General features: G+C 41.3%; 3 protein-coding genes across 7 annotated transcripts; 2 read left to right on the top strand and 1 right to left on the bottom strand.

Moving 5' to 3' along the window:
- Window positions 1-6,917: 6,917 nt before the first annotated feature.
- On the top strand, window positions 6,918-11,632 carry LOC139531945 (myosin regulatory light polypeptide 9). The gene is made up of 4 exons (XM_071328963.1): window positions 6,918-7,038; window positions 8,311-8,514; window positions 9,689-9,850; window positions 10,451-11,632. The coding sequence occupies exons 2-4, from the start codon at window positions 8,331-8,333 to the stop codon at window positions 10,621-10,623; spliced, it is 519 nt and encodes a 172-aa protein (XP_071185064.1). The 5' UTR covers window positions 6,918-7,038; window positions 8,311-8,330; the 3' UTR covers window positions 10,624-11,632.
- Window positions 11,633-12,167: 535 nt separating this feature from the next.
- On the top strand, window positions 12,168-16,276 carry fastkd3 (FAST kinase domains 3). 5 transcript variants are annotated; one of them, XM_071328957.1, is made up of 7 exons: window positions 12,168-12,298; window positions 13,242-14,734; window positions 14,879-14,964; window positions 15,088-15,262; window positions 15,373-15,442; window positions 15,546-15,660; window positions 15,827-16,276. In XM_071328957.1, exons 1-7 carry the CDS (start codon window positions 12,183-12,185, stop codon window positions 15,923-15,925), a joined length of 2,154 nt encoding a protein of 717 aa, XP_071185058.1. In that variant the 5' UTR covers window positions 12,168-12,182; the 3' UTR covers window positions 15,926-16,276. The 5 variants fall into 5 exon arrangements, with proteins under 5 accessions (XP_071185058.1, XP_071185060.1, XP_071185061.1 ...); XM_071328959.1 differs by having other exon boundaries at window positions 12,260-12,348; XM_071328960.1 differs by lacking the exon at window positions 12,168-12,298 and adding an exon at window positions 12,344-12,395.
- On the bottom strand, window positions 16,189-21,825 carry LOC139531944 (charged multivesicular body protein 5). The gene is made up of 8 exons (XM_071328962.1): window positions 21,634-21,825; window positions 18,897-19,001; window positions 17,943-17,989; window positions 17,675-17,768; window positions 17,514-17,585; window positions 17,242-17,350; window positions 16,911-17,026; window positions 16,189-16,718 (listed from the first exon to the last, which is right to left on the bottom strand). The coding sequence occupies exons 1-8, from the start codon at window positions 21,700-21,702 to the stop codon at window positions 16,668-16,670; spliced, it is 663 nt and encodes a 220-aa protein (XP_071185063.1). The 5' UTR covers window positions 21,703-21,825; the 3' UTR covers window positions 16,189-16,667.
- Window positions 21,826-22,007: the final 182 nt, after the last annotated feature.

The raw sequence follows: 22,007 nt of genomic DNA, 5'->3' as shown, positions 1-22,007 counted from the left end.
CCCTAATCAATGCCTACTGGGAAAAAACTGTTTGAATCAACATTGTTTCCACGTCATTTCAACCGGAAAAAACAACATAATGACGTTGGATTTGCAAAAAGTCATCAAAGCAAGGGAATTTCGTCTGTTTTTCACCCTTTCTTTTCCTAAATACAACGACGTGGTGACATTTGTTGATTTCACGTTGAATTCACAATAGTTGACAACTCGACCACATGTACAGTGAGGGAAAAAAGTATTTGATCCCCTGCTGATTTTGTACGTTTGCCCACTGACAAAGAAATGATCAGTCTATAATTTTAATGGTAGGTTTATTTGAACAGTGAGAGACAGAATATCAACAAAAAAATCCAGAAAAACGCATGTCAAAAATGTTATGAATTGATTTGCATTTTAATGAGGGAAATAAGTATTTGACCCCTCTGCAAAACATGACTTAGTACTTGGTGGCAAAACCCTTGTTGGCAATCACAGAGGTCAGACGTTTCTTGTAGTTGGCCACCAGGTTTGCACACATCTCAGGAGGGATTTTGTCCCACTCCTCTTTGCAGATCTTCTTCAAGTCATTAAGGTTTCTAGGCTGACGTTTGGCAACTCGAACCTTCAGCTCCCTCCACAGATTTTCTATGGGATTAAGGTCTGGAGACTGGCTAGGCCACTCCAGGACCTTAATGTGCTTCTTCTTGAGCCACTCCTTTGTTGCCTTGGCCGTGTGTTTTGGGTCATTGTCATGCTGGAATACCCATCCACGACCCATTTTCAATACCCTGGCTGAGGGTTTGACGGTACATTTGACGGTACATGGCCCCGTCCATCGTCCCTTTGATGCGGTGAAGTTGTCCTGTCCCTTTAGCAGAAAAACACCCCCAAAGCATAATGTTTCCACCTCCATGTTTGACGGTGGGGATGGTTTCTTGGGGTCATAGGCAGCATTCCTCCTCCTCCAAACACGGCAAGTTGGGTTGATGCCAAAGAACTCCATGTTGGTCTCATCTGACCACAACACGTTCACCCAGTTGTCCTCTGAATCATTCAGATGTTCATTGGCAAACTTCAGACGGGCATGTATATGTGCTTTCTTGAGCAGGGGGACCTTGCGGGCGCTGCAGGATTTCAGTCCTTCACGGCATAGTGTGTTACCAATTGTTTTCTTGATGACTATGGTCCCAGCTGCCTTGAGATCATTGACAAGATCCTCCTGTGTAGTTCTGGGCTGATTCCTCACCGTTCTCATGATCATTGCAACTCCACGAGGTGAGATCTTGCATGGAGCCCCAGGCTGAGGGAGATTGACAGTTCTTTTGTGTTTCTTCCATTTGCGAATAATCACAGAAACTGTTGTCACCTTCTCACCAAGCTGCTTGGCGATGGTCTTGTAGCCCATTCCAGCCTTGTGTAGGTCTACAATCTTGTCCCTGACATCCTTGGAGAGCTCTTTGGTCTTGGCCATGGTGGAGAGTTTGGAATCTGATTGATTGATTGCTTCTGTGGACAGGTATCTTTTATACAGGTAAGAAACTGAGATTAGGAGCACTCCTTTTAAGAGTGTGCTCCTAATCTCCGTTCGTTACCTGTATGAAAGACACCTGGGAGCCAGAAATCTTTTTGATTGAGAAGGGGTCAAATACTTATTTCCCTCATTAAAATGCAAATCAATTTATAACATTTTTGACATGCATTTTCCTGGATATTTTTGTTGTTATTCTGTCTCTCACTGTTCAAATAAACCTACCATTAAAATTATAGACTGATAATTTCTTTGTCAGTGGGCAAACGTACAAAATCAGCAGGGGATCAAATACTTTTTTCCCTCACTGTAAATCAAAACTAGACGTTTAACTAGTTTTAACTGACTCAGGTGTGTTATTATTAGTTTGTTTAGTGGTTTTGAGATTTAAGCTCTCCTCGCCATCCCAGTTTCGAGTAGAAAACCCTTTGTATCCTCGGAGTAAACATGAATACATTAGGGTCTCAAGATATTGTTCTCCATTACTCATTCCTGTCGTTGAGTGACCTGTTCCCATAAAAAAAATATGAAATAACATTTTATTGGTCGCATACACATATTTAGCAGATGTTATTGCGGGTGTAGCGAAATGATTGTGTTCCTAGCTCCAACAGTGCAGTACACAACAATACATACAAATCTAAAAAGTTAAATAATGGAATTAAGAAATATAGAAAAATTAGGATGAGCAATGTCGGAGTCCGGAGTATATATACTTTTGATTTTGTAAATAGGGATCTTTTATCCTATAGTTTGTTAAAGACAGGGGTTGATGGGAAATTTTATCAGGCAAACCAGTCTCTTTACAAAGTAGCAATTGCTTGTGTGCGTGTTAATGAATATCGTACAGATTGGTTTCCCTGACCCTCAGGTCTAAAACAAGGAGACCCTAATCACCAACTTTGTTTGATATGTTTATAAATGATTTGGCAAAATAAATTAAACAGTTAAATATCGGAGTAAGATATGATGATGATGAAATGCTAAGTACCCTTTTATATGCTGATATTATTTTGATGGCAGAAACTGAACAATATATGTTATTATGTGCAGTCAATTGGTGTAAAAGACTCATGACCAACCAGACAATAACACAGATAATGCATTTTAGAAAACCAGGTACTAAGATAAGTGTTTTTCAGATTTGTTTTGGAGAAGACATTCTTGAGTTCACTAGCAATTATAAATATTTGGGTATTTTTATTGATGAACATATTATCTTTGTAAGAATATGTCAAAGATAAATACACAACGCAGAGACAGATTACGAGAGGTCAAGAGGACGAGAGTCAACAGAGTAATAACAATCAATGGAAATAGTGTTTTTCCTGTAATAGGGAATTATTGAGCAATGGTTCAGAGACATGGGAGGAATATGTCTTCTGAAATAGGATACTTGTTATTTGGTCATTGGCTAGTTTTATTGCAAGAAATTCTAATTGGACAACCACAGGCTAAAACCAAATTAAGGGAGACAGATATTGTTAAAAAACAACTGTTGATACAATATGAAAAAAAGAGGTGGAGAAGATTAATCATAAACCCAAATTGAGAACTTTTTGTTTGACAAAGTGTGAATTCATGTGTGAGAGAAATATTATGTATAACCTACCTAAAAGGACTCCCGAGTTGCGCGGCGGTCTAAGGCACTGCATGTCAGTGCAAGAGGCATCACTACAGTCCCTGGTTCGTATCCAGGTTGTATCACGTCCGGGTGTGATTGGGAGTCCCATAGGGCGGTGCACAATTGGTCCAGTGTAGTCCGGATTTGGCCGGGGTAGGCCGTCATTGTAAATAAGAATTTGTTCTTAACTGACTTGCCTAGATAAATAAAGGTTAAATTAAAAAATTATTGCAATTAAAATAAAAGCAAGATTTTTGTCCATTGTATATTTACGTTTGCAGAATATTTAGATAAAGCCTGGAATAAAAGAAAAATGGCTACCTATAATTAAATTATAAAAAATATTTAGCTTCTATATGGTAAATGGTACGTGTGTATATAGATTGTGTATAGGCTTGTCTCCCACATTAATCTTATTTTTGTGTCAGACTGGGTTCAAATGCCTTATGTTTCATTTTTCTGTAATTCTTCTGTAATAATTTTTCTGTAATTACATATGTTATGTATGTATGTGTATATACAGTGTATGGAAGACACATTTCAGTTGAACGCATTCAGTTGTACAACTGACTAGGTATCCCTTTCCCTTTATATGTATGTATGTACAGTTGAAGTCAGAGATTTTCATACCCTAAGTTTGGAGTCATTAAAACTCGTTTTTCAACCACTCCACAGATTTTTTGTTAACAAACTATAGTTTTGGCAAGTCGTTTAGGACATCTACTTTGTGCATGACACAAGTAATTTTTCCAACAATTGTTTACAGACAGATTATTTCACTTACAATTCACTGTATCACAATTCCAGTGGGTCAGAAGTTTACATACACTAAGTTGACTGTGCCTTTAAACAGCTTGGAAAATTCCAGGAAATTATGTCATGGCTTTAGAAGCTTCTGATAGGCTAATTGACATCATTTGAGTCAGTTGGACGTGTACCTGTGGATGTATTTCAAGGCCTACCTTCAAACTCAGTGCCTCTTTGCTTGACATCATGGGAAAATCAAAAGAAATCAGCCAAGTCCTCAGAAAAATTATTGTAGACCTCCACAAGTCTGGTTCATCCTTGGGAGCAATTTCCAAATGCCTGAAGGTACCACGTTCATCTGTACAAACAATATTACGCAAGTATAAACACCAAGGGACCACGCAGCCGTCACACCACTCAGGAAGGAGACACGTTCTGTCTCCTAGAGATGAACGTACTTTGGAGCAAACAATTCCAGAACAACAGCAAAGGATCTTGTGAAAATGCTGGAGGAAACAGGTACAAAAGTATCTATATCCACAGTAAAATTACTCCTATATCTACATAACCTGAAAGGCCGCTCAGCAAGGAAGAAGCCACTGCTCCAAAACCTCCATAAAAAAATCCAGACTACGGTTTCCAACTGCACATTGGGACAAAGATCGTACTTTTTGGAGAAATGTCCTCTGGTCTGATGAAACAAAAATAGAACTGTTTGGCCATAATGACCATCGTTATGTTTGGAGGAAAAAGGTGGAGGCTTGCAAGCCTAAGAACACCATCCCAACCGTGAAGCATGGGGGTGGCAGCATCATGTTGTGGGGGTGCTTTGCTGCAGGAGGGATTGGTGCACTTCACAAAATACATTTTGTCATGAGGAAGGAAAATTACATGGATATATTGAAGCAACATCTCAAGACATCAGTCAGGAAGTCAAAGCTTGGTCGCAAATGGGTCTTCCAAATGGACAATGACCCCAAGCATACTTCCAAAGTTGTGGAAAATGGCTTAAGGACAACAAATTCAAGGTATTTGAGTGGCCATCACAAAGCCCTGACCTCAATCCTATAGAAAATGTGTGGGCAGAACTGAAAAGCGTGTGCGAGCAAGGAGGCCAACAAACTTGATTCAGTTACACCAGCTCTGTCAGGAGGAATGGGCCAAAATTCACCGAACTTATTATGGGAAGCTTGTGGAAGGCTACCGGAAATGTTTGACCCAAGTTAAACAATTTTAAGGCAATGCTACCAAAATACTAATTGAGTGTATGTAAACTTCTGACCCACTGGGAATGTGATGAAAGAAATAAAAGCTGAAATAAATCATTCTCTCTACTATTATTCTGATATTTCACATTCTTAAAATAAAGTGGTGATCCTAACTAACCTAAAACAGGGAATTTTTACTAGGATTAAATGTCAGGAATTGGGAAAAACTGAGTTTAAATGTATTTGGCTAAGGTGTATGTAAACTTCCGACTTTAACTGTATGTACAGTTGAAGTCAGAAGTTTACATACACCTTAGCAAAAAACATTAAAAAAAATCTTGAATGAGCAGGTGTTCTAAAATGTGTGTGTGTGTATATCTATATACTGTATTCTAGTCAAGGCTCATCCTATATAACTACTTCTGTACATATACTACTCGACCTTATGTATTCTTCATATATACTACATTTACTGTCCATAAAGTGACCACTGTTCCATTATTAAAGTGACCAGTGTTTTATGTCTATGTACATAGGCAGCAGCCTCTAAGGTGCAGGGTTTAGTATATGTTTAGATAAATACATGTCTCTGGTTCCAATCTGCTGACTCTATATTAAAAATAGTTTTTTACAGTTCAACAAACTAAGAATAATTCCACTTCTCTTGGGAGCAGGCAGAATGCACTCCTTTTCATTAAGCAGATGGTTATTGGGCCATAGTTGTAAACTATACTAATAGCTCATATCTTGAACAATCAAACTAATAATTTCTAAAATAGCACTCATAGGGATAATTATTTATGTTTACTCTTCCTTTGGCCTATGAAAAGGTGGCGGGGCTCAATTAAAATGTTATTCAATGTTGTATAAACAAGTGTTGAAAATGCCAGGGTCTCACAGCTGCATTGCATGGCTGCCATCATAAGCCTTTTTCCTCCATGCTGAATGTGCCTGTGGCTTGTCTACATTGTTAAACCCCTTCTCTTGTTCCCTTTGAGGAGTGTGTGTTCACTGAGAACCCACATTAGGTTACTGCTGTGGCCCATTTTAACCAGTGAGTCATCATGGGTCCCATAGAGCTTTCTTGCTTTGTATCTCCAGCATTAACCTTCTCCAAGCGGCAACGGGGAACCAACTGTTCACTCTGACCCAAATGGGGATGTCATGAAAATTCTCCCCAAAGCATCTATAATTATCCATCCAGTCATTATTCTTCATTTCTGGAGCATATGTGAAAATGTCAATTTACTGATATTCCAAAACATTTAGGGTACTATCAAAATATTGATGTGTTAAGCTACTGAGCTATAAGGTGAAGAAATCTGTCAATGTGCCCTTGAGCAAGGCACTTAAACCTAATTTGCTCCAGTGCTGCCATACTACTATGGCTGACCTTGTAAAACAGCACATTTCAAGGCCCCTATCTGGTGTATGTGACAATAAAACATATTTTTGTTATATGATCATTGTATTTGCTAGGCTATATGTTTTGTAAATTGAGGAAATCGGAGTTTTAGTCTAATAAGAATGGTGTCACCAAAGCATTGTTATCTTACTCATGATAAGGCACAGGAAGATACATTTATTTTCTCCGTATTTGGGCATATCTCAAGAATGTTTACGTAGCAAAGGAGTGTTTTGAGGAAACCCCATTAACTTCAATGGAGGGTATACCCAAGTAAAACTGAACTGATTTACAAGTATTACATCAAGTTATGTATAGTCAAAGCAACGTACATGAACGAAATATATAAATATATAAATGTTTTTTTTTATACTGTTAAAAAAAATAGTTGAAATCAAATAAAAATGATTTAGAAATTCTAAAGCCCTCCCCATTTTCTGAAGTTAGTTTGGTCTGTATTTCCTGTGCGGAAACATTTAAGGAAGTTAGGGCGGTGGTTGTGAGAGGGCAGCACGGGCTAACTGACAATCCAGCTTTTCGGAATCAGGTAGCTAGGTCTAATATTTGCTCGTATAAGCGTTATTTCACTTGCTAATCCCATGCTGCTATTGAAGTGTTGGCTGTACAGTTTGAAATGTATACGCTACAATGGTTTTCATATGGAAGTGTTTGTTTCCTGGATGATTTAGCCTTAACTAGCGGAGTCAGCAGGCTAGCTAAATAAGCTAACAGTCGGCTTGTTAACTGCCAAGATCATAGTATTTCCTAAAGGGGGAGAAAGAAAATGCTGTTCTAACTAGCAAGTTGAAATTGTTTTAAGTTGCATCAAGAGACCGCACGCTAGATACCCGTGTATTGTAACGAGATTTGCCAAAACAAAATGCATTATCTAGTTAGCGAGCATCCTGGCATTCGTATTGTTTTATCGTCTCCTCAACAATGTCGCTAACGTCAGCTTTCTCGTAACTTTATCATAGCCATTCCACATTTTGGTAAATTGATATTTGTGCTGTATGTTAATTTCTACGATACTGCTTGCGTTGATAGTAGCAACAGCTGGCAGCTAGATGAATCTGTTTTTATAGGCCCCATTGTCCATTCATGACGTAGTATCGCTAACTAAAAGTTGCCTTTTCACTCGATTATTTCTCAAAGTATGGCATTTCAATTGGTGTTTGTAGATAGTTTATCATACCGCTACTCTTATATGGTTAATGTTAGCTAACGTGTCAGATTTAATTTAAGTCTGAATTCAGTTACCTATTATTGCACAACCTCAAATTAGATCACTAAACCGGTCTTATCCTGCCCTGTGCTGTTGCCATAATAGTTAGTCAATGGTGTGGACCACTGGCTCCATCTATTACTAGCTAGGTAGGAGGCCTATTATTGAAGCAGTGGCCCTCTCTCTGAATGAGGTTGTTGAACTTGCCAGAATTTCTCTCACGTCAGTTTTTCCTATCCTGTGCTAAGGGAACTAGAACAGCCTTCAACAGCAGTATAACATTTCCATTTATAGTGTAGTGAGGACACCTCTCCAGGGATTATTTTCCAGTCTGAATTAGATTAGCCCATAGCCAAGGAAAGCTGTGCGTAACTGGTCAAATCTTATTTTGGGTAATTGCATGAGCCAGTAACGGCTACTCTCAATATGTTTTTCATAGCCTCTTAAGTATCATAAGATGTTGTTGTCCCAGGAACTGAGCTTCATTGACATCCGAACACTATTTCTAAGTCTGCTTTGAAATGGTAAAATTATTTGGGATATTACAAATGTGGGGCTGCTGACTTCAGGATTATGCTCTTTTGACCCTTACAGGTAAACGCACAACAGCCAAAATGTCGAGCAAAAGGGCAAAGGGAAAGACCACCAAGAAGCGCCCCCAGCGTGCTACTAGCAATGTCTTTGCTATGTTTGACCAGTCTCAGATCCAGGAGTTCAAGGAGGCCTTCAACATGATTGACCAGAACCGTGATGGGTTTGTCGACAAGGAGGATCTGCACGACATGCTAGCCTCATTGGGTGGGTATCTTAGCTTGTCCCTGAAACCCCCTTCTGCTGATCTGAAATCAGTCCGTTTGTTTTCTCTTGGACTTTGTTTAATTCACTCAATTTGAAACCGAGGCACTGAATGATTTCCTGAGTTGTATACTATGACGCAAGCTAGATCTATTCAGGCTTTTATAAAGCTAGGCTGCTTCACATTCCAGGTCAGGACTCATCCGTACGACTGGATATTGCTCGTCCGCCTGTCGTTAACTCTAGCATGCTAGTTGAACGCCAAACTGTTGCTCTAAATTAAAGAAGTTAGTTCTCAAATTCAGCAGGCTATGGTATGAAATGGGCTTTTAGAAATGCAGTCTTGTTGCGTTGTGGCCATAAACATATGATCCAGAGAAGTGTTTTGAAACCTCTAACCCTGGCAATTTCACTGATAAACTCATGAGTACACTGGCTGCCAGTCTTGACTTGAATGGGAACTGCAGTCTATGGTTGGTTGCGGCTGTCAGTTTCCCTTTCGCAAAATGCTGTCGTGTGACATATACAGTTTGGAAAGCAAATACTCAAATGTGATGGATGTCTTATGACATTTTATAAAATATTCAATCATTAGTCTTCCTTAAATGAAGGATGATGCCGTCTTGGTGAGAGGGAGGGCATTTGATGTCATTGGTCCTCAACTTGTGGGTCAGACACTTGATTCAGGAGAAATGGAGTTAGCTGTTAGTTATCCTGCCCCGGAGCAGGTTAGTTGTGAAGGATTCATTGCCATAGAAATACACCTGGCTGAAGGTGAGCAACATTCGTGGTACCGGTTATCCAGAGCTGACCGAAATTACCTCGCTAACTCCAACCAGATTTGTAGTATGGTGCTCGGGTATCTCTTGAGTGTTTATTAGGCTGTTAAGCTCCCCCTTCAATGGTTGTCTTGATCAAGTGTTTGACAGATTGAGGCAGAGCACTGAGTTGCCTCTCTTTATTGGGTTTGGGTGTGTTTTCCAGCTAGTGTTAGAGTTTTAATAGAATACCAGTCATGCATTAGTAAAGAGCAGGCGGTTTCCCATCAACATTCCCTACACCCTGTTCCCATTGTGTTTTATACGCTTGAACCCATTTATGCCAGTGTTGTAAAACAAGGTTACTGTTAACAGGGAGTTGCAGTCTGTTCGAATGTGGCACTGTGATTCTTTCTCAGGGAAGAACCCGTCTGATGAGTACCTGGAGGCTATGATGACTGAAGCTCCTGGGCCCATCAACTTCACCATGTTCCTCACCATGTTTGGTGAGAAGCTCAACGGCACGGACCCTGAGGACGTCATCAGAAATGCTTTTGCCTGCTTCGACGAAGAGGGTACAGGTAAGGTCTTTGGGGAAAAGTTTAGGGAATTAGCCTAATGGGAATGATGTCATGTTGGTCTCTGTGGCTGTATAGATCATGCTGTTTTAGATGCTGATAATGGATGCCAGTGTTTAGAGAACAAAGTTCCTGAGTTGTTTGCTTTTCAAGATATCCCTAATCTCTGACTCAGCTGGATAGACTGGACTAGCTTCTGAGATAGTAATGTGGGCTGTCCCAATAACAGCTGGACCTGTGGGTTAAACCATAGCTCCTAGGGGTTTAGGCTGAAATAAATATGAAATGGGTCCATATGGGAAATTCATGCTTATAAAATTACACACAGGACACTTGTTTTATTTCCTTGACAGGATCGATACCCTTAACTTCCTTTAAAAATACTACCCTTGAGCGGGCTACATATTCCTTAAGTGGATTGTAAATACAAAGATGCTTTCTGTGAACTTTGCTCATGTGTTCAGGTTGCTTTGTTTGCGCAGATCATTTCAGAAACAGCTGATGGGTTGGGTGTGACTCAACAAATACCTAACTCGTGCATACCCGCCTGGGGAAAGTACCATGGGCATTTTTGCATACCTGTCTGTCACCCTCTGTCCTCAGGTGTCATCCAGGAGGAATACCTCAGAGAGCTACTGACCACCATGGGTGACCGCTTCACAGACGAGGAAGTGGACGAGCTCTTCAGGGAGGCTCCCATTGACAAAAAGAGCAACTTCAACTATGTGGAGTTCACGCGCATCCTAAAACACGGAGCCAAGGATAAGGACGATTAAGACCACAGCCATGACAGTCATATTATGGGTTCTCTCTGGCACCTCTTCTCCTTTACACCCAGCTAGACCATCTTGCTGCATGTCTCGGCTCTATAAAACCCATGTTAAGCAAGGCGAAACCACTGCTATCAACCATACCTGGGTCATTCCACCAATTCAATGCCTTTTGAAAAGTCTAACTTGGTAAAAGAAAACAATTCTGTCAAGGCCTCTTGTTCATCTTCATAAGTTTTCCATATGATAAATAAGCATTACTATAGTAACAGGGCTGACTATTTCATCTTAAATCACCTTTTCATTGGGAATGGAAGCTTGTGTGGAACAGGGAGTGGCAATTGAATGAAAATGGTTTAAATCTGTGTCATAGGGTTGATATGTTATGCCCCACCCGTTCAATGTTTCTTTAGAAAAAAATATTTATAGAGTAATGGTCAAAATGAGAGTTAAGTTCACGTAACAGGGTTTACCTTAAATGAGGGACAAGTGTAAATGATTCACTAATCACATGAAATAAATAAAAATAAATCTTCTAATGACTGTCAAAGCAACAAAATAAATGGTGCTTTACAATGATGGTGACATTTTGGTGTTAAGTGGGTTTTTAAATAAAAGTTGGTGTGCATGGCGGGACATGTCAAAATACTGACTCTTGGCACTTTAGGTAGTCTTCATATAAAAACTCAGCTTTATTATTCTCCATGTGGTCTATATTAAAGGGCACTTTTAAAATGGAATTTTGGTTCACAAATTTGACTCAAACTACCAAAGGGACGTGAAAGGCACTTTTTGTGGAACGACTCACCTGTAAGCTCCCATTTCAGTATTGCCAGATTTGAACATCTGTATTAGAAATGTAGCTGGCTGGTGATTGTGAAAGTCCAAAACATGGTACTGGTCTGTGACATATAAATTATGGAAAATGCAACTCGATGCAAGCGCCTAAGTTACTCTAATGGCCTGGTCTAGCTGAATTTTTACATTTTATAATAAATAAACTTTTTAAATGAAATAGTTAACTTGTATTCTCCATTCTTGACCCTGTTTAAATGATTTGACTGTTGAAATAAACATGTCTGAATGTGGATTTGTCTAGTTAGCTGATGGTTACCTTATTCTGCGGTCTTCCTGTTTAACACTGAGGCTGTTATGTCATGTCCCCACATTACTCATTCCACCTAGTTTGTGTGGCGGTGCATGTCAAAGACGTCACCAGCTACTGTGAAAGGATTTGTTTTAAATGCCTAGATACTGTTCAAATCAATGGGGGGAAATGTGTATATATATATATATACAGTAATATCAATGCAAAAACTGCAATAAACCACGTTAATTCAGAGGAATCCGAGTAGTATGACCTCAACCAGATTTTTGCCTCTGAAGATAATGTAGGTCAAATCATCATGGGGGGTCCACCTTGAATGCACAGTTCAGTTAAACTTTTTCAGTGTACTTATCCCCATCGATACTTTTAGTCAATCATCAAGGATATGGAGGATTTGCTGAATAATTTGAAATATCACCAACACACTCGGTACAGTATTAGTTTGGTAACATTTAACATGAAATGGTTTACAGCGCGTCCTAGTGGCTTCGTAAAACAGATTTACCCACTCTATTGGTTTACATCCGGGCCAATCACGAATGATCACCTTCGTTACGGAACCACGCTTTGCCGGTGGGCGGATTTTACTTTTTGTTTTGTCAGTGCGTCCTGTTCCACGAAAGGTAAACTGTACCTAGTACTCTTCTTGCGAACTGTTTAGTTTAATAAAGTAAGGAAATTCACAATTCCATTGCCTTCGTTGTAGGACATTGTCACGTTTACTAGCTATCTATTGTATTGCCCATAATATGACAAACTTCCGCTTTGCAGCTAGCTAGCTAAATTGTTCACTAGAACGGATACAGCCTTTGTCAGATTTGACTTTTCGTAGCAGGTTAGGATAATTAACGTATCAGGTTAGGATAATTGTTAAGGTTATGAAAATGTTTGGGGTTATAGTTTGCTAAAATGCAAAACAGTATAAACTTTTTACGTTAATTTGACAATCTGTATACCTTCTAGCCATGACCGCTAGCTAACACAAGGGCAAAATGACATGTTGTGCTCACCGGTGGGTTGCACTGCATTAGTTCGCAAAATGCTGACATTTGAATGGATTTGCTTAATGTATGGCTAGGTCGTGGTATGCGTAGTTAGCATATGCTGCGTGCAGTCGCTGGTTTGATAACCACCAGCAAGCCAAGGTTACTTAATAATATTTGTATATATATTTTTAAACCTTTATTTAAGTCAGTTAAGAACAAATTCTTATTTTCAATGACGGCCTGGGTTAACTGCCTTGTTCAGAGGAAAAACGACATTTTTACCTTGTCAGCTCTGGGATTCGATCTTGCAACCTTTCGGTTAACGTTACGAGTCCAACGCTCTAACCACTAGGCTACCTGCCGCCCCACAATTAGCAAGCTAACATCAAAATGAATGGGACATTCCATGGAAACCATCTTGCTATCCATCTTACTGCTGTGATTATTGTCAACTGAAACCGCCCATTAGGTCAACTTAGTTACCAGAACTTTGTAGGCTTAGCTAACCATCTGCTCCTATGCTCATACAGGTTGGCACTGCCTATTGAGTCCTGGAACAGAGCCATGGCTTTAAAGGTGATCCAGAGGCTTCAACTGCTCAGGCAGACAGGGGCACACCTCTGTCCTCCAGGCGAGCTGAGTCGCACCAGACTCCTGAGTGTTCCGATAGGGGAGTCCATGTGTGTGGCGTGTCTATGGACCTCAGCGGACCGCTGTATCCAGAGGCAGGGCTGTCGGAAACTCAGTCAGCCAGACTGCGGAAGGATGAGTTTGTCCACCATTACCAAGGACCCTTTCTACACCACTGGGTCAGTCAGCCTCCACAAAGACTCAGTCCCCAGGTTCCGTCTGAGTCAGCTGCACCGGCCGACTGATGCAGAGGAGAAGGCCTTCCATGACCGCCTGGTTAGCTGCTCTTCCTCCAGACAGGTGCTGAGACTCCTTCGCACAGTGGAGATTATGTCTGACACCATGGCAGCGGCAGCCCTGCACCGCGTGGCTGACATAGAGCAGGATGGCACCTCCCTGAAGGACCCCAAAGTGTTGGAAGAGGACACTCTCAGGGCCCTGTGCTGCCAGCTGGAGCAGGACTCTGGGCGTCTGACGGAGGCCGGGCTGGTTTCTGCCCTGCTGGCCTGCACCCGCCTCTATGTGGACCCCTGGAGCACGCTGGTGGTTCGGCTGGTGTCAGAGAGCCAGGAGCGGCTGGACAGGGGCCAGATGAGCGTGGGCCAGCTGTGCACCCTGGGCCAGGCCCTGCTGGCCCTGGAGGGCCCGGGCTGTGGGATGCTGGAGCAGCTGATGGTGCAGGTACAGAGGCAGGGGCCTGGTCAGTGGAGTCTGGTAGAACTCACTGCAGTATACAGACTGCTGCAGGCTGGAGTAGGGGAGGAGGGCCGCTACCAGGACCTCCTAAACGCTATGCACGCCTACACTGTGTCAGTCACCTCACGTATGGACCCCCCTGCTATCAGCAGCGTGCTTAGTGCTTTGGTGGTCCTGAACCAGACCCAGGCCATGCCCCTGGTCATTAGCCTGTGTAAGCAGGCGGTCAGGCACATACCCCACTTCAGAGACGAGGAGCTGGGTCTAGTGCTCGGGGCACTCATGCACTTCGGCCACAGCGACCACTTCTTGGTGGAGGCCATGGAGAGGCACGTGCCCAAGATGACGTTCACGTCTCACCCAGAGACAGTGACCAAGGTGATGCAGTATTTTGGGCGTCGGAACATCCTGTCGCTGCCAGTGTTTGACGCGGTGGCAGAGAGCTTTGTGTACCGGGCAGACGAATACAGCACCAGCCAAGTGGCCAGGCAGATCATGCCGTTCGGGAAGCTGGGCTACCTGCCGCCCAACGCCGGGGAGGTGTTCCGGAAGGTGGAGGCCATCCTGCACGCACGCTTCTCTCACTTCCAGCCCCGGACACTCCTCAACCTGCTGCACTCCTGCATCCTGGTAGAGCGGTTCCCTGTCAACTTTGTGTCCAAGGTCTTCAACCGCTACTTCCTCCAGCAACTACAAGGTAATGCAGCTTTAGTAAATTAGCCCACGCTTATTTTACTACTCTCCATACTTATATCGGCACAGTTTATTTGGTTAATCAATTGCACGGCCTTTAATAATAATTAATAATAATTAATACAGTTTAAATGAATTTGTGTTCCAGAGCAAGGCTCAGGGGTTGACCGGATTGTTCTGGCACAACTGACCCAACTCTACATGACTGTGAAGCTTGAATGCCCTTTCTATGAGGTAGGCTAACGAGTTAGTACAAATCAATGTTCATTCTATGATAGCATTGCAACTTCAACGGCAGTGTTGACATCCTAGCACACTATCCTCTGATTCACCCGTAACACCCTGTTTTAACCCCAGGGTCCAAGGCTCCTTCCTAAGTACCGTGTCAAGTCTTTCCTAACTCCTGGTCGGTCTCTGGAGACGCCGGTTGACGGACACCTCTACAACTATGTGAAAACTGGCCTGGTGGATCTACTAGGGGCCCGCAACTACTTCGCTTCCAGAGTCCTCACTCCATACTGCTACACACTAGGTAACGTACAGACACAACACAGCTCACCTTTAATTCAGAGCTTCAGACATCCATATACTGAAAATGAAAGGTGCAAAGACAAATCCGGCCTCTGTTTCTTGTCATTTCAGATGTGGAAATAAAGCTTGATGAGGAAGGATATGTATTGCCTGCCAGTCAAATCGATGATATCTACAAGAGGTATAAACAATAGACATTTAAACCATGAAATTCATAAACATAGGTGATAAAATTGTTGTATTACAGCGATGTTATTCATGCCCATTCACTCGTGTACTTGCAGGATAGCAGTTTGCATTGACGGCCACAAGAGGTTCACTGTGAACACAAGACAGCTGCTAGGGAAAGAGGCCATCAAGCAGCGGCACCTGAGGCTTCTGGGATACGAAGTTGTTCAGGTCAGAAATTCACTCTGCAACCTTTGAGTGTTCTGTTTTCCATCTGCTGTAAATTCTGATTTCAGCCCCTCTGCTAGTGTTCTGTCAAGAGCATATCTGTATTCAGGTGGATCTTCTGTTTTTGCTCTATGCTCCATTTGTTACTAATAGTCTTTTGTTTTTTCAGATTCCTTACTATGAATTTGAAAAGCTTTGGAACAAGACTGAGGTTGTTGAATACCTTCACAAGAAGATCTTCCCCCTCAGCTATAGGCTCAGTTGGTGATGACTGGCTCAAACAAGGCCTTTGTTGCTGTGGTTGTCATAAAACTATACAGTTTGGGCACTGTGTTTTGTAAGGGTCTGTATCAGGGCTCTAAAAACCTGATCCTGGAGAGCTACCTTCCTGTGTAGGTTTTCACTTCAACCCCAGTAGAAACTTACCTGATTCAGCAGTTCTCCAGGAACAGGGTTGGAGAGCCCTCGTCTAAATGCTACATTGTCCAACATTTGTACGCGAAGAGAAAGCATATCGTTCAACTACATGAATACTTTCAGAAATGTATTTATTGCTTTTGAGCGATTGTAATTCTACACGCTATTAGTGTTCTATTGTATAATTAAATGACTGATTTAGTCCTGTCTCCCTCCTTTGTTTAAAAAAAAATACAACAAAGAAATATGCCTGATCTATAACTAATCCACCATTGGCATCATTTGAAATATATTATTTATATTTATTGGTAGTTGGCAACACAGTGCTGCAGTAGAAGTTAGAACAACCAAATACCAAGAAACGCCTTGGAGAAAAAAACATTTGTTCATACGATCAAGAATTAATAGCATAGCTGATGCATCACCATTGATTAGATTGATATCAATGATTCTCTTCAAAAGATAAGGCAGGTTGAGTCTTGTTTACCACCACGTAATAATGCATCAGTCGGATTTACATTGTAAAAAGGCTATGATACATTAAAAAAAAAAGTTGGGAGTATTGCCATTGGTTCCTGCCTGCTGTCTATCCATTATGTGGCAGGGATCTGTGGTAGGCCAAATTCATCCACCAGAACTCCATCCTGAAAAACATATGCACAATAAATTACATTTTATTAGGAAACATCTAAATGAGTGCATAGATGTGTTTTCAATGCAATTTCCTAAAAAACAAACCCTTTGAACAAGGCAGCTGTACTGGTAAGTTATGTTTGCCAGTGATCCACTACCAAACATGGTAAACGTGAATACAGTGGTCAGAGAGAGATGTGTACCCGGTTTGTTGCCCTGTCACTGGGTATTCCCTCTGGGATGGAGGGGGCAGTGCTGGCCTCATCCAGGTAGGAGCTGTCATCATCTAGCAGCAGCTCATCTCCCAGGGCATCCAGCTCTGGGAACACACACAGCCATTGATGCAAGGACTTTATTGACTGCTGTTGTATCACTGGGCTGAAGTGAACAAAACTTCTCTGTAGTGTGGGAAATGCCATCTATTGATATACGGCAGTGTTTTAATATAGACCTAGTCTGTACTGGAGCAAAACCAACTGTTGTAACACAATAGTGTATTGTCTTGTGGCTGTGTCACACTCTCACAGTACTGACCCGCTTCCAGGTCATCGTCATCGATCTCTGGCGTCCCGTAGCTTCTACTCATCGCCTCTTGCACCTCGTTGGCGTCCTCCATCATGTCCTCCAGTTGGTCCTGGAGATCCTGCATCAGGAACACAAAGAGCTCTTCACCCAAATGTCTGTCATTCTCATTACCCAATGGGCCATCCTCACTGAAACCCCACATTCACTTAACCTGGGTGAACACAGACCAGATCAGATAACTTGAATATATTGAGTAGCCAAATAGAAGACAAACGGCTTACCTCAATCTGATCGATCTTCACATTCTTGTATGCCGCCTTCATCTCTTTGGCTCCAATTTTCATGGCATCCACCTATAATGCAATGTCAGACATGTTTACCCAGAGAACTATGACAACTACAGTAAATTGTAAGTGCTACAGTCATTACTGATCCACCTTACTGTTGTTTTTGTGTCTTTGAGACTTTGTATTGTGTAGTTGGCCTGTTCCATGTTGAAGGACTGCTGGGTGAGGTTATCTCTCTGGCCCTCATACCTGAAAAACATCACAATTCAAATGATAACCTCTATTAATTAAGACGTTATGATGTACTCGTATGACTATGGTTTACAGCTCATTATGCGGTTCATCATTGTGCTACTGTGACGTTGGTCCTGACTGATTGGAGGTGTTTCATGCATTGGCAGACTGCTTTCATAAATGACTCACATTCTCTTCTGCTTCAGCACTCTCATTGCCTTCTGTTTGACCATGTTCTGATGAAAACATAACCAGGAAACACAATTTACACAACATCAGGCATAAATACTGGTATACTGTATGTCTGGCCACGTGGATGGACAGACATACACTTATAATCTTCCAATCAAACCCTAACAACAAGTGGAACTGTAGAGGGAGGATGCAGACGGCCCATCCCTCCCACAGTGACAAACTTGTGTTTTATTCAAGGGTCCGATTCAGACTTAGGAAATGTATGCATTTCCTACGCACTACGCAGGTGAGAAAAGTGTAAAATAGGGAACAGTAGTCCCCTAATAGTGGAACTGTGATGACAACTGTCCCGTTGTCAGAAACCGTGCGCCAGGCTCCATGTTTAACCTGCTACATACGGTCTGCGTTCCATTTTGATTAAAATAGTCTACATGTCCCAAATTATTGTTAGCTTAATATGATCCACTAGTGCTAGCGATCCTCATGAACAACCACACGAATGTGACAGAGGAAAGAAAGGTCAACTAACGATGTAATGGAATGATGCAAAATGTAAGGAAACTGACATTACAGTTATATATGTATGTGGGTATAACTGACGGTGGCTACCGATGGTGGCTAATATTTAACACGATACAAATTGTAAACACTCAAAATAGTATGATTACATAATCCGCTTTGCAAATTCGTAAAATACTATACGTTTTTCAAATTCGTAACATATAATATGAATTGTAATTCGTAACATCGTACAAAATGGGTGATGAAAATCCACAAATTAATACATGTCATACGAAATGTAACATCATACTAAATAGCATTTCTCGGATTTACGTAAATAATAATAATACGAAATGCTCTGAGACCAGGTTGGTATAATAAGCGACTGACTGGTAAACATATCTACTATCCCAGTCTGCTTCACTCAGTGCAGGCCTTCACTCTTACCTTTGAAGGACCGTCTCTCATCTTCTTCATCTGATCCTTGTACTTGACCAGTTCAACATCTAGTCTGGCAATCTTCTTGTCAATAGACTCCGCTCGTGAGTCAACCTTAAGAAGAGAGAACGAGTAAGCCAGGCAGACTCTTTTCATAACTCATAGGTGCTTTTAGCAACGCGGGTGTATTTGCATACAATAGCGTTGCTTTCAATTGTATTGGGTTGCACGAAAAAACTCAGTGCGAAGCCAGAAGTTAAATACAATAACATTTCCACTTACTGTACCGGTGGGCAGGACTGTTGGTCATTACGACAGGGGGAATTTGAGACAAAATATCTAAAGGATCTTATTATTAAACAGACTTTGCAAACGTGGGTCTGTGTAGGAAAAAGTTTAAAAAGGATCCTTGGGATGTCCCAACTCTGACGTCACCCCATTGAAGTGGACATTTTAAAATGGGTTTTGTTGGGTTAGATAAGGGTTAAGGGGTTAGGGTAGGGACGTCCCAAGGAACCCAGATAACAATAACCAAGGGTTTCCCAAACTTTGTCCTCGGGACCCCAAGGGGTGCACGTTTTGGTTTTTGCCTTAGCACTACACAGCTGATTCAAATAATCAAACTAATCATCAAGCTTTGATAATTTGAATCAGCTGTTTAGTGTTAGTGCAAAAAACAAAACGTGCACCCCTTGTGGTCCTGAGAACAGGGTTTGGGAAATGCTGCACTAACCTGTTGTAGACCCACTTCCTCTCTGCTTACCTCATGTCAAAATAAAAAAAAGTCCCCCAAAAGTGATTTATTTTTTGTCCACATATGGCTTGTGCAGGACTTTCATTTTGACATGAGGTAAGCAGAGACCCACATTTAGAAAGTCTGTTTAATAATACTATCCCTTAGATATTATGTCAATTTTACCCCATCATAATGAACACACAGTAAGTTGAAATGGAATTGTATTTACTTCTGGCTTCCCACTGACTATTTTTGTGCAACGCAATACAATTGAAAGCAACGTTATTGTATGTTAATATACCCCCGTTGCCAAAAGCACTTACAGTGCCTTTGGAAACTATTCAGACCCCTTGACTTTTTCCACATTTTGTTACATTACAGCCTTATTCTAAAATTGATTAAATGAAGAAAAAAATCCTTAGCAATCTACACACACACAATACCCAATAATGACGAAGTAAAAACATTATTATTATTTTGTAACTTTTGCAAATGTATTAAAAATAAAAACAGAAATATCTTATTTACATAAATGTTCAGACCCTTTGCTATGAGACTCAAAATTGCGCTCAGGTGCATCCTGTTTCCATTGATCATCCTTGAGATGTTTCTACAACTTGATTGGAGTCCACCTGTGGTAAATTCAATTGATTGGACATGATTTGGAAAGGCATACAACTGTCTATACAAAGGTCCCACAGTTGACAGGGCAGGTCAGAGCAAAAACCAAGCTATGAGGTCGAAGCAATTGTCTGTTGAGACAGGATTGTGTCGAGGCACAGATCTGGGGAAGGGTTCCAAAACATTTCTGCAGCATTGAAGGATTAAGAACACAGTGGTCGGCATCATTCTTAAAATTGAAGTTTGGAACCACCAAGACTCTTCCTAGAGCTGGCCGCCCGGCCAAACTGAGCAATCGGGAGAGAAGGGCCTTGGTCAGGGAGGTGACCAAGAACCTGATGGTCATTGACAGAGCTCTTCAGTGGAGATGGGAGAAACTTCCAGAAGGACAACCATCTCTGCAGCACTCCACCGGACCGGCCTTTTATGGTAGATTGGCCAGACTGAAGCCACTCCTCAGTAAAAGGCACATGACGGCCTGCTGGAGTTTGCCAAAAGGCACCTAAAGAGAAACAAGATTCTCTGGTCTGATGAAACCAAGATTGAACTCTTTGGCCTGAATGCCAAGCGTCACGTCTGGAGGAAACCTGGCACCATCCCTACGGTGAAGCATGGTGGTGGCGGTATTATGCTGTGGGGATGTTATTCAGGGCCAGAGGGGACGATTTAATTCATTTTAGAATAAGGCTGTAACGTAACAAAATGTTAAAAGTCAAGGGGTCTGAATACATTCTGAATGCGCTGTACCTCAACTCTTTTGTTTGAGTCTGAAGTCATTGTAATAACATTTTGTGGTATCAGAAAGTTATTAAAATACATGTATGAGTTGTTATAATAATCATACCTTCTATTTTTACCTTCAATGGCACTAGCTAAATAGCTTTGTTCAAACCTGTAAAACTGGTTGGTTGGAAAAACACCTTTTAGCCAGTGGTTCCCAACCTTTTTTCGGTGACTCTACCACCAAATGAATTTGGCTCTGCCCGGAGTACCACTGAAGAACCCCTGAAGTACCCCCTCATGTGCATTTGACCAATAAGCCTTTGGTCTCATGAGTCTTAAGTACCCCTGGTTGGGAATCATTGTTTTAGCCTACAGTGGAAAACCAACATCACCTTACTGTACTTTTGTCAACTGGTCATCTAGATAATTAGGCAAGTTAGCTTAATAACTACGACAATGCTAATCAAACTAACTTACAACACCACGCTGAAAATTACGTAGCTAAACAGTATTCTATAAGCTATAGGTATTAAATGGGCTGTTATTCAGGACAACTCTCCCATTATTTCTAGAACAATCAGATGTCAGCTAGCTAGCCAGCATTCAAAGTTATTTTGTTTGTTTGTCAAAGACACTGCTCTGATTAAGTTATTTCCATATACTTACACTTCCTATGCAGTCCGTTAGATTTGGTGGTGGTCCCTTCGGTTTTCCTCGACCAAAAATACGGTTCATTTTGAAATAAATAACCAATAACTCAAAACAACAAAGAATCTCTGGCCGTCAAAAAAACAAGGCAAACCCGGAAGCAACATTGAGCTGACGTCACATGATTTACTTCTACAAAAATCTTCCACCGCCCTAAAGCAGGAATGTGGTGCTAAATATAATTTTATTTAGTTACATTCTCAATTAATGTCGTTTATAACATAAACACTTAAAGACGAACATATAGAAATATATATTATTTTGGTGGTTTACTGAGAGGCAAGAGGTCAATCAAGAAATGTGCAATCTTTGTATTTATTTTTGCCATATCA

Source organism: Salvelinus alpinus, chromosome 10 (assembly GCF_045679555.1).
Source record: "Salvelinus alpinus chromosome 10, SLU_Salpinus.1, whole genome shotgun sequence".
Classification (NCBI taxonomy): Eukaryota; Metazoa; Chordata; class Actinopteri; order Salmoniformes; family Salmonidae; genus Salvelinus; species Salvelinus alpinus.
Note: the sequence above shows the minus strand (reverse complement) of the source record. Positions and strands in the feature narration are given on the sequence as shown.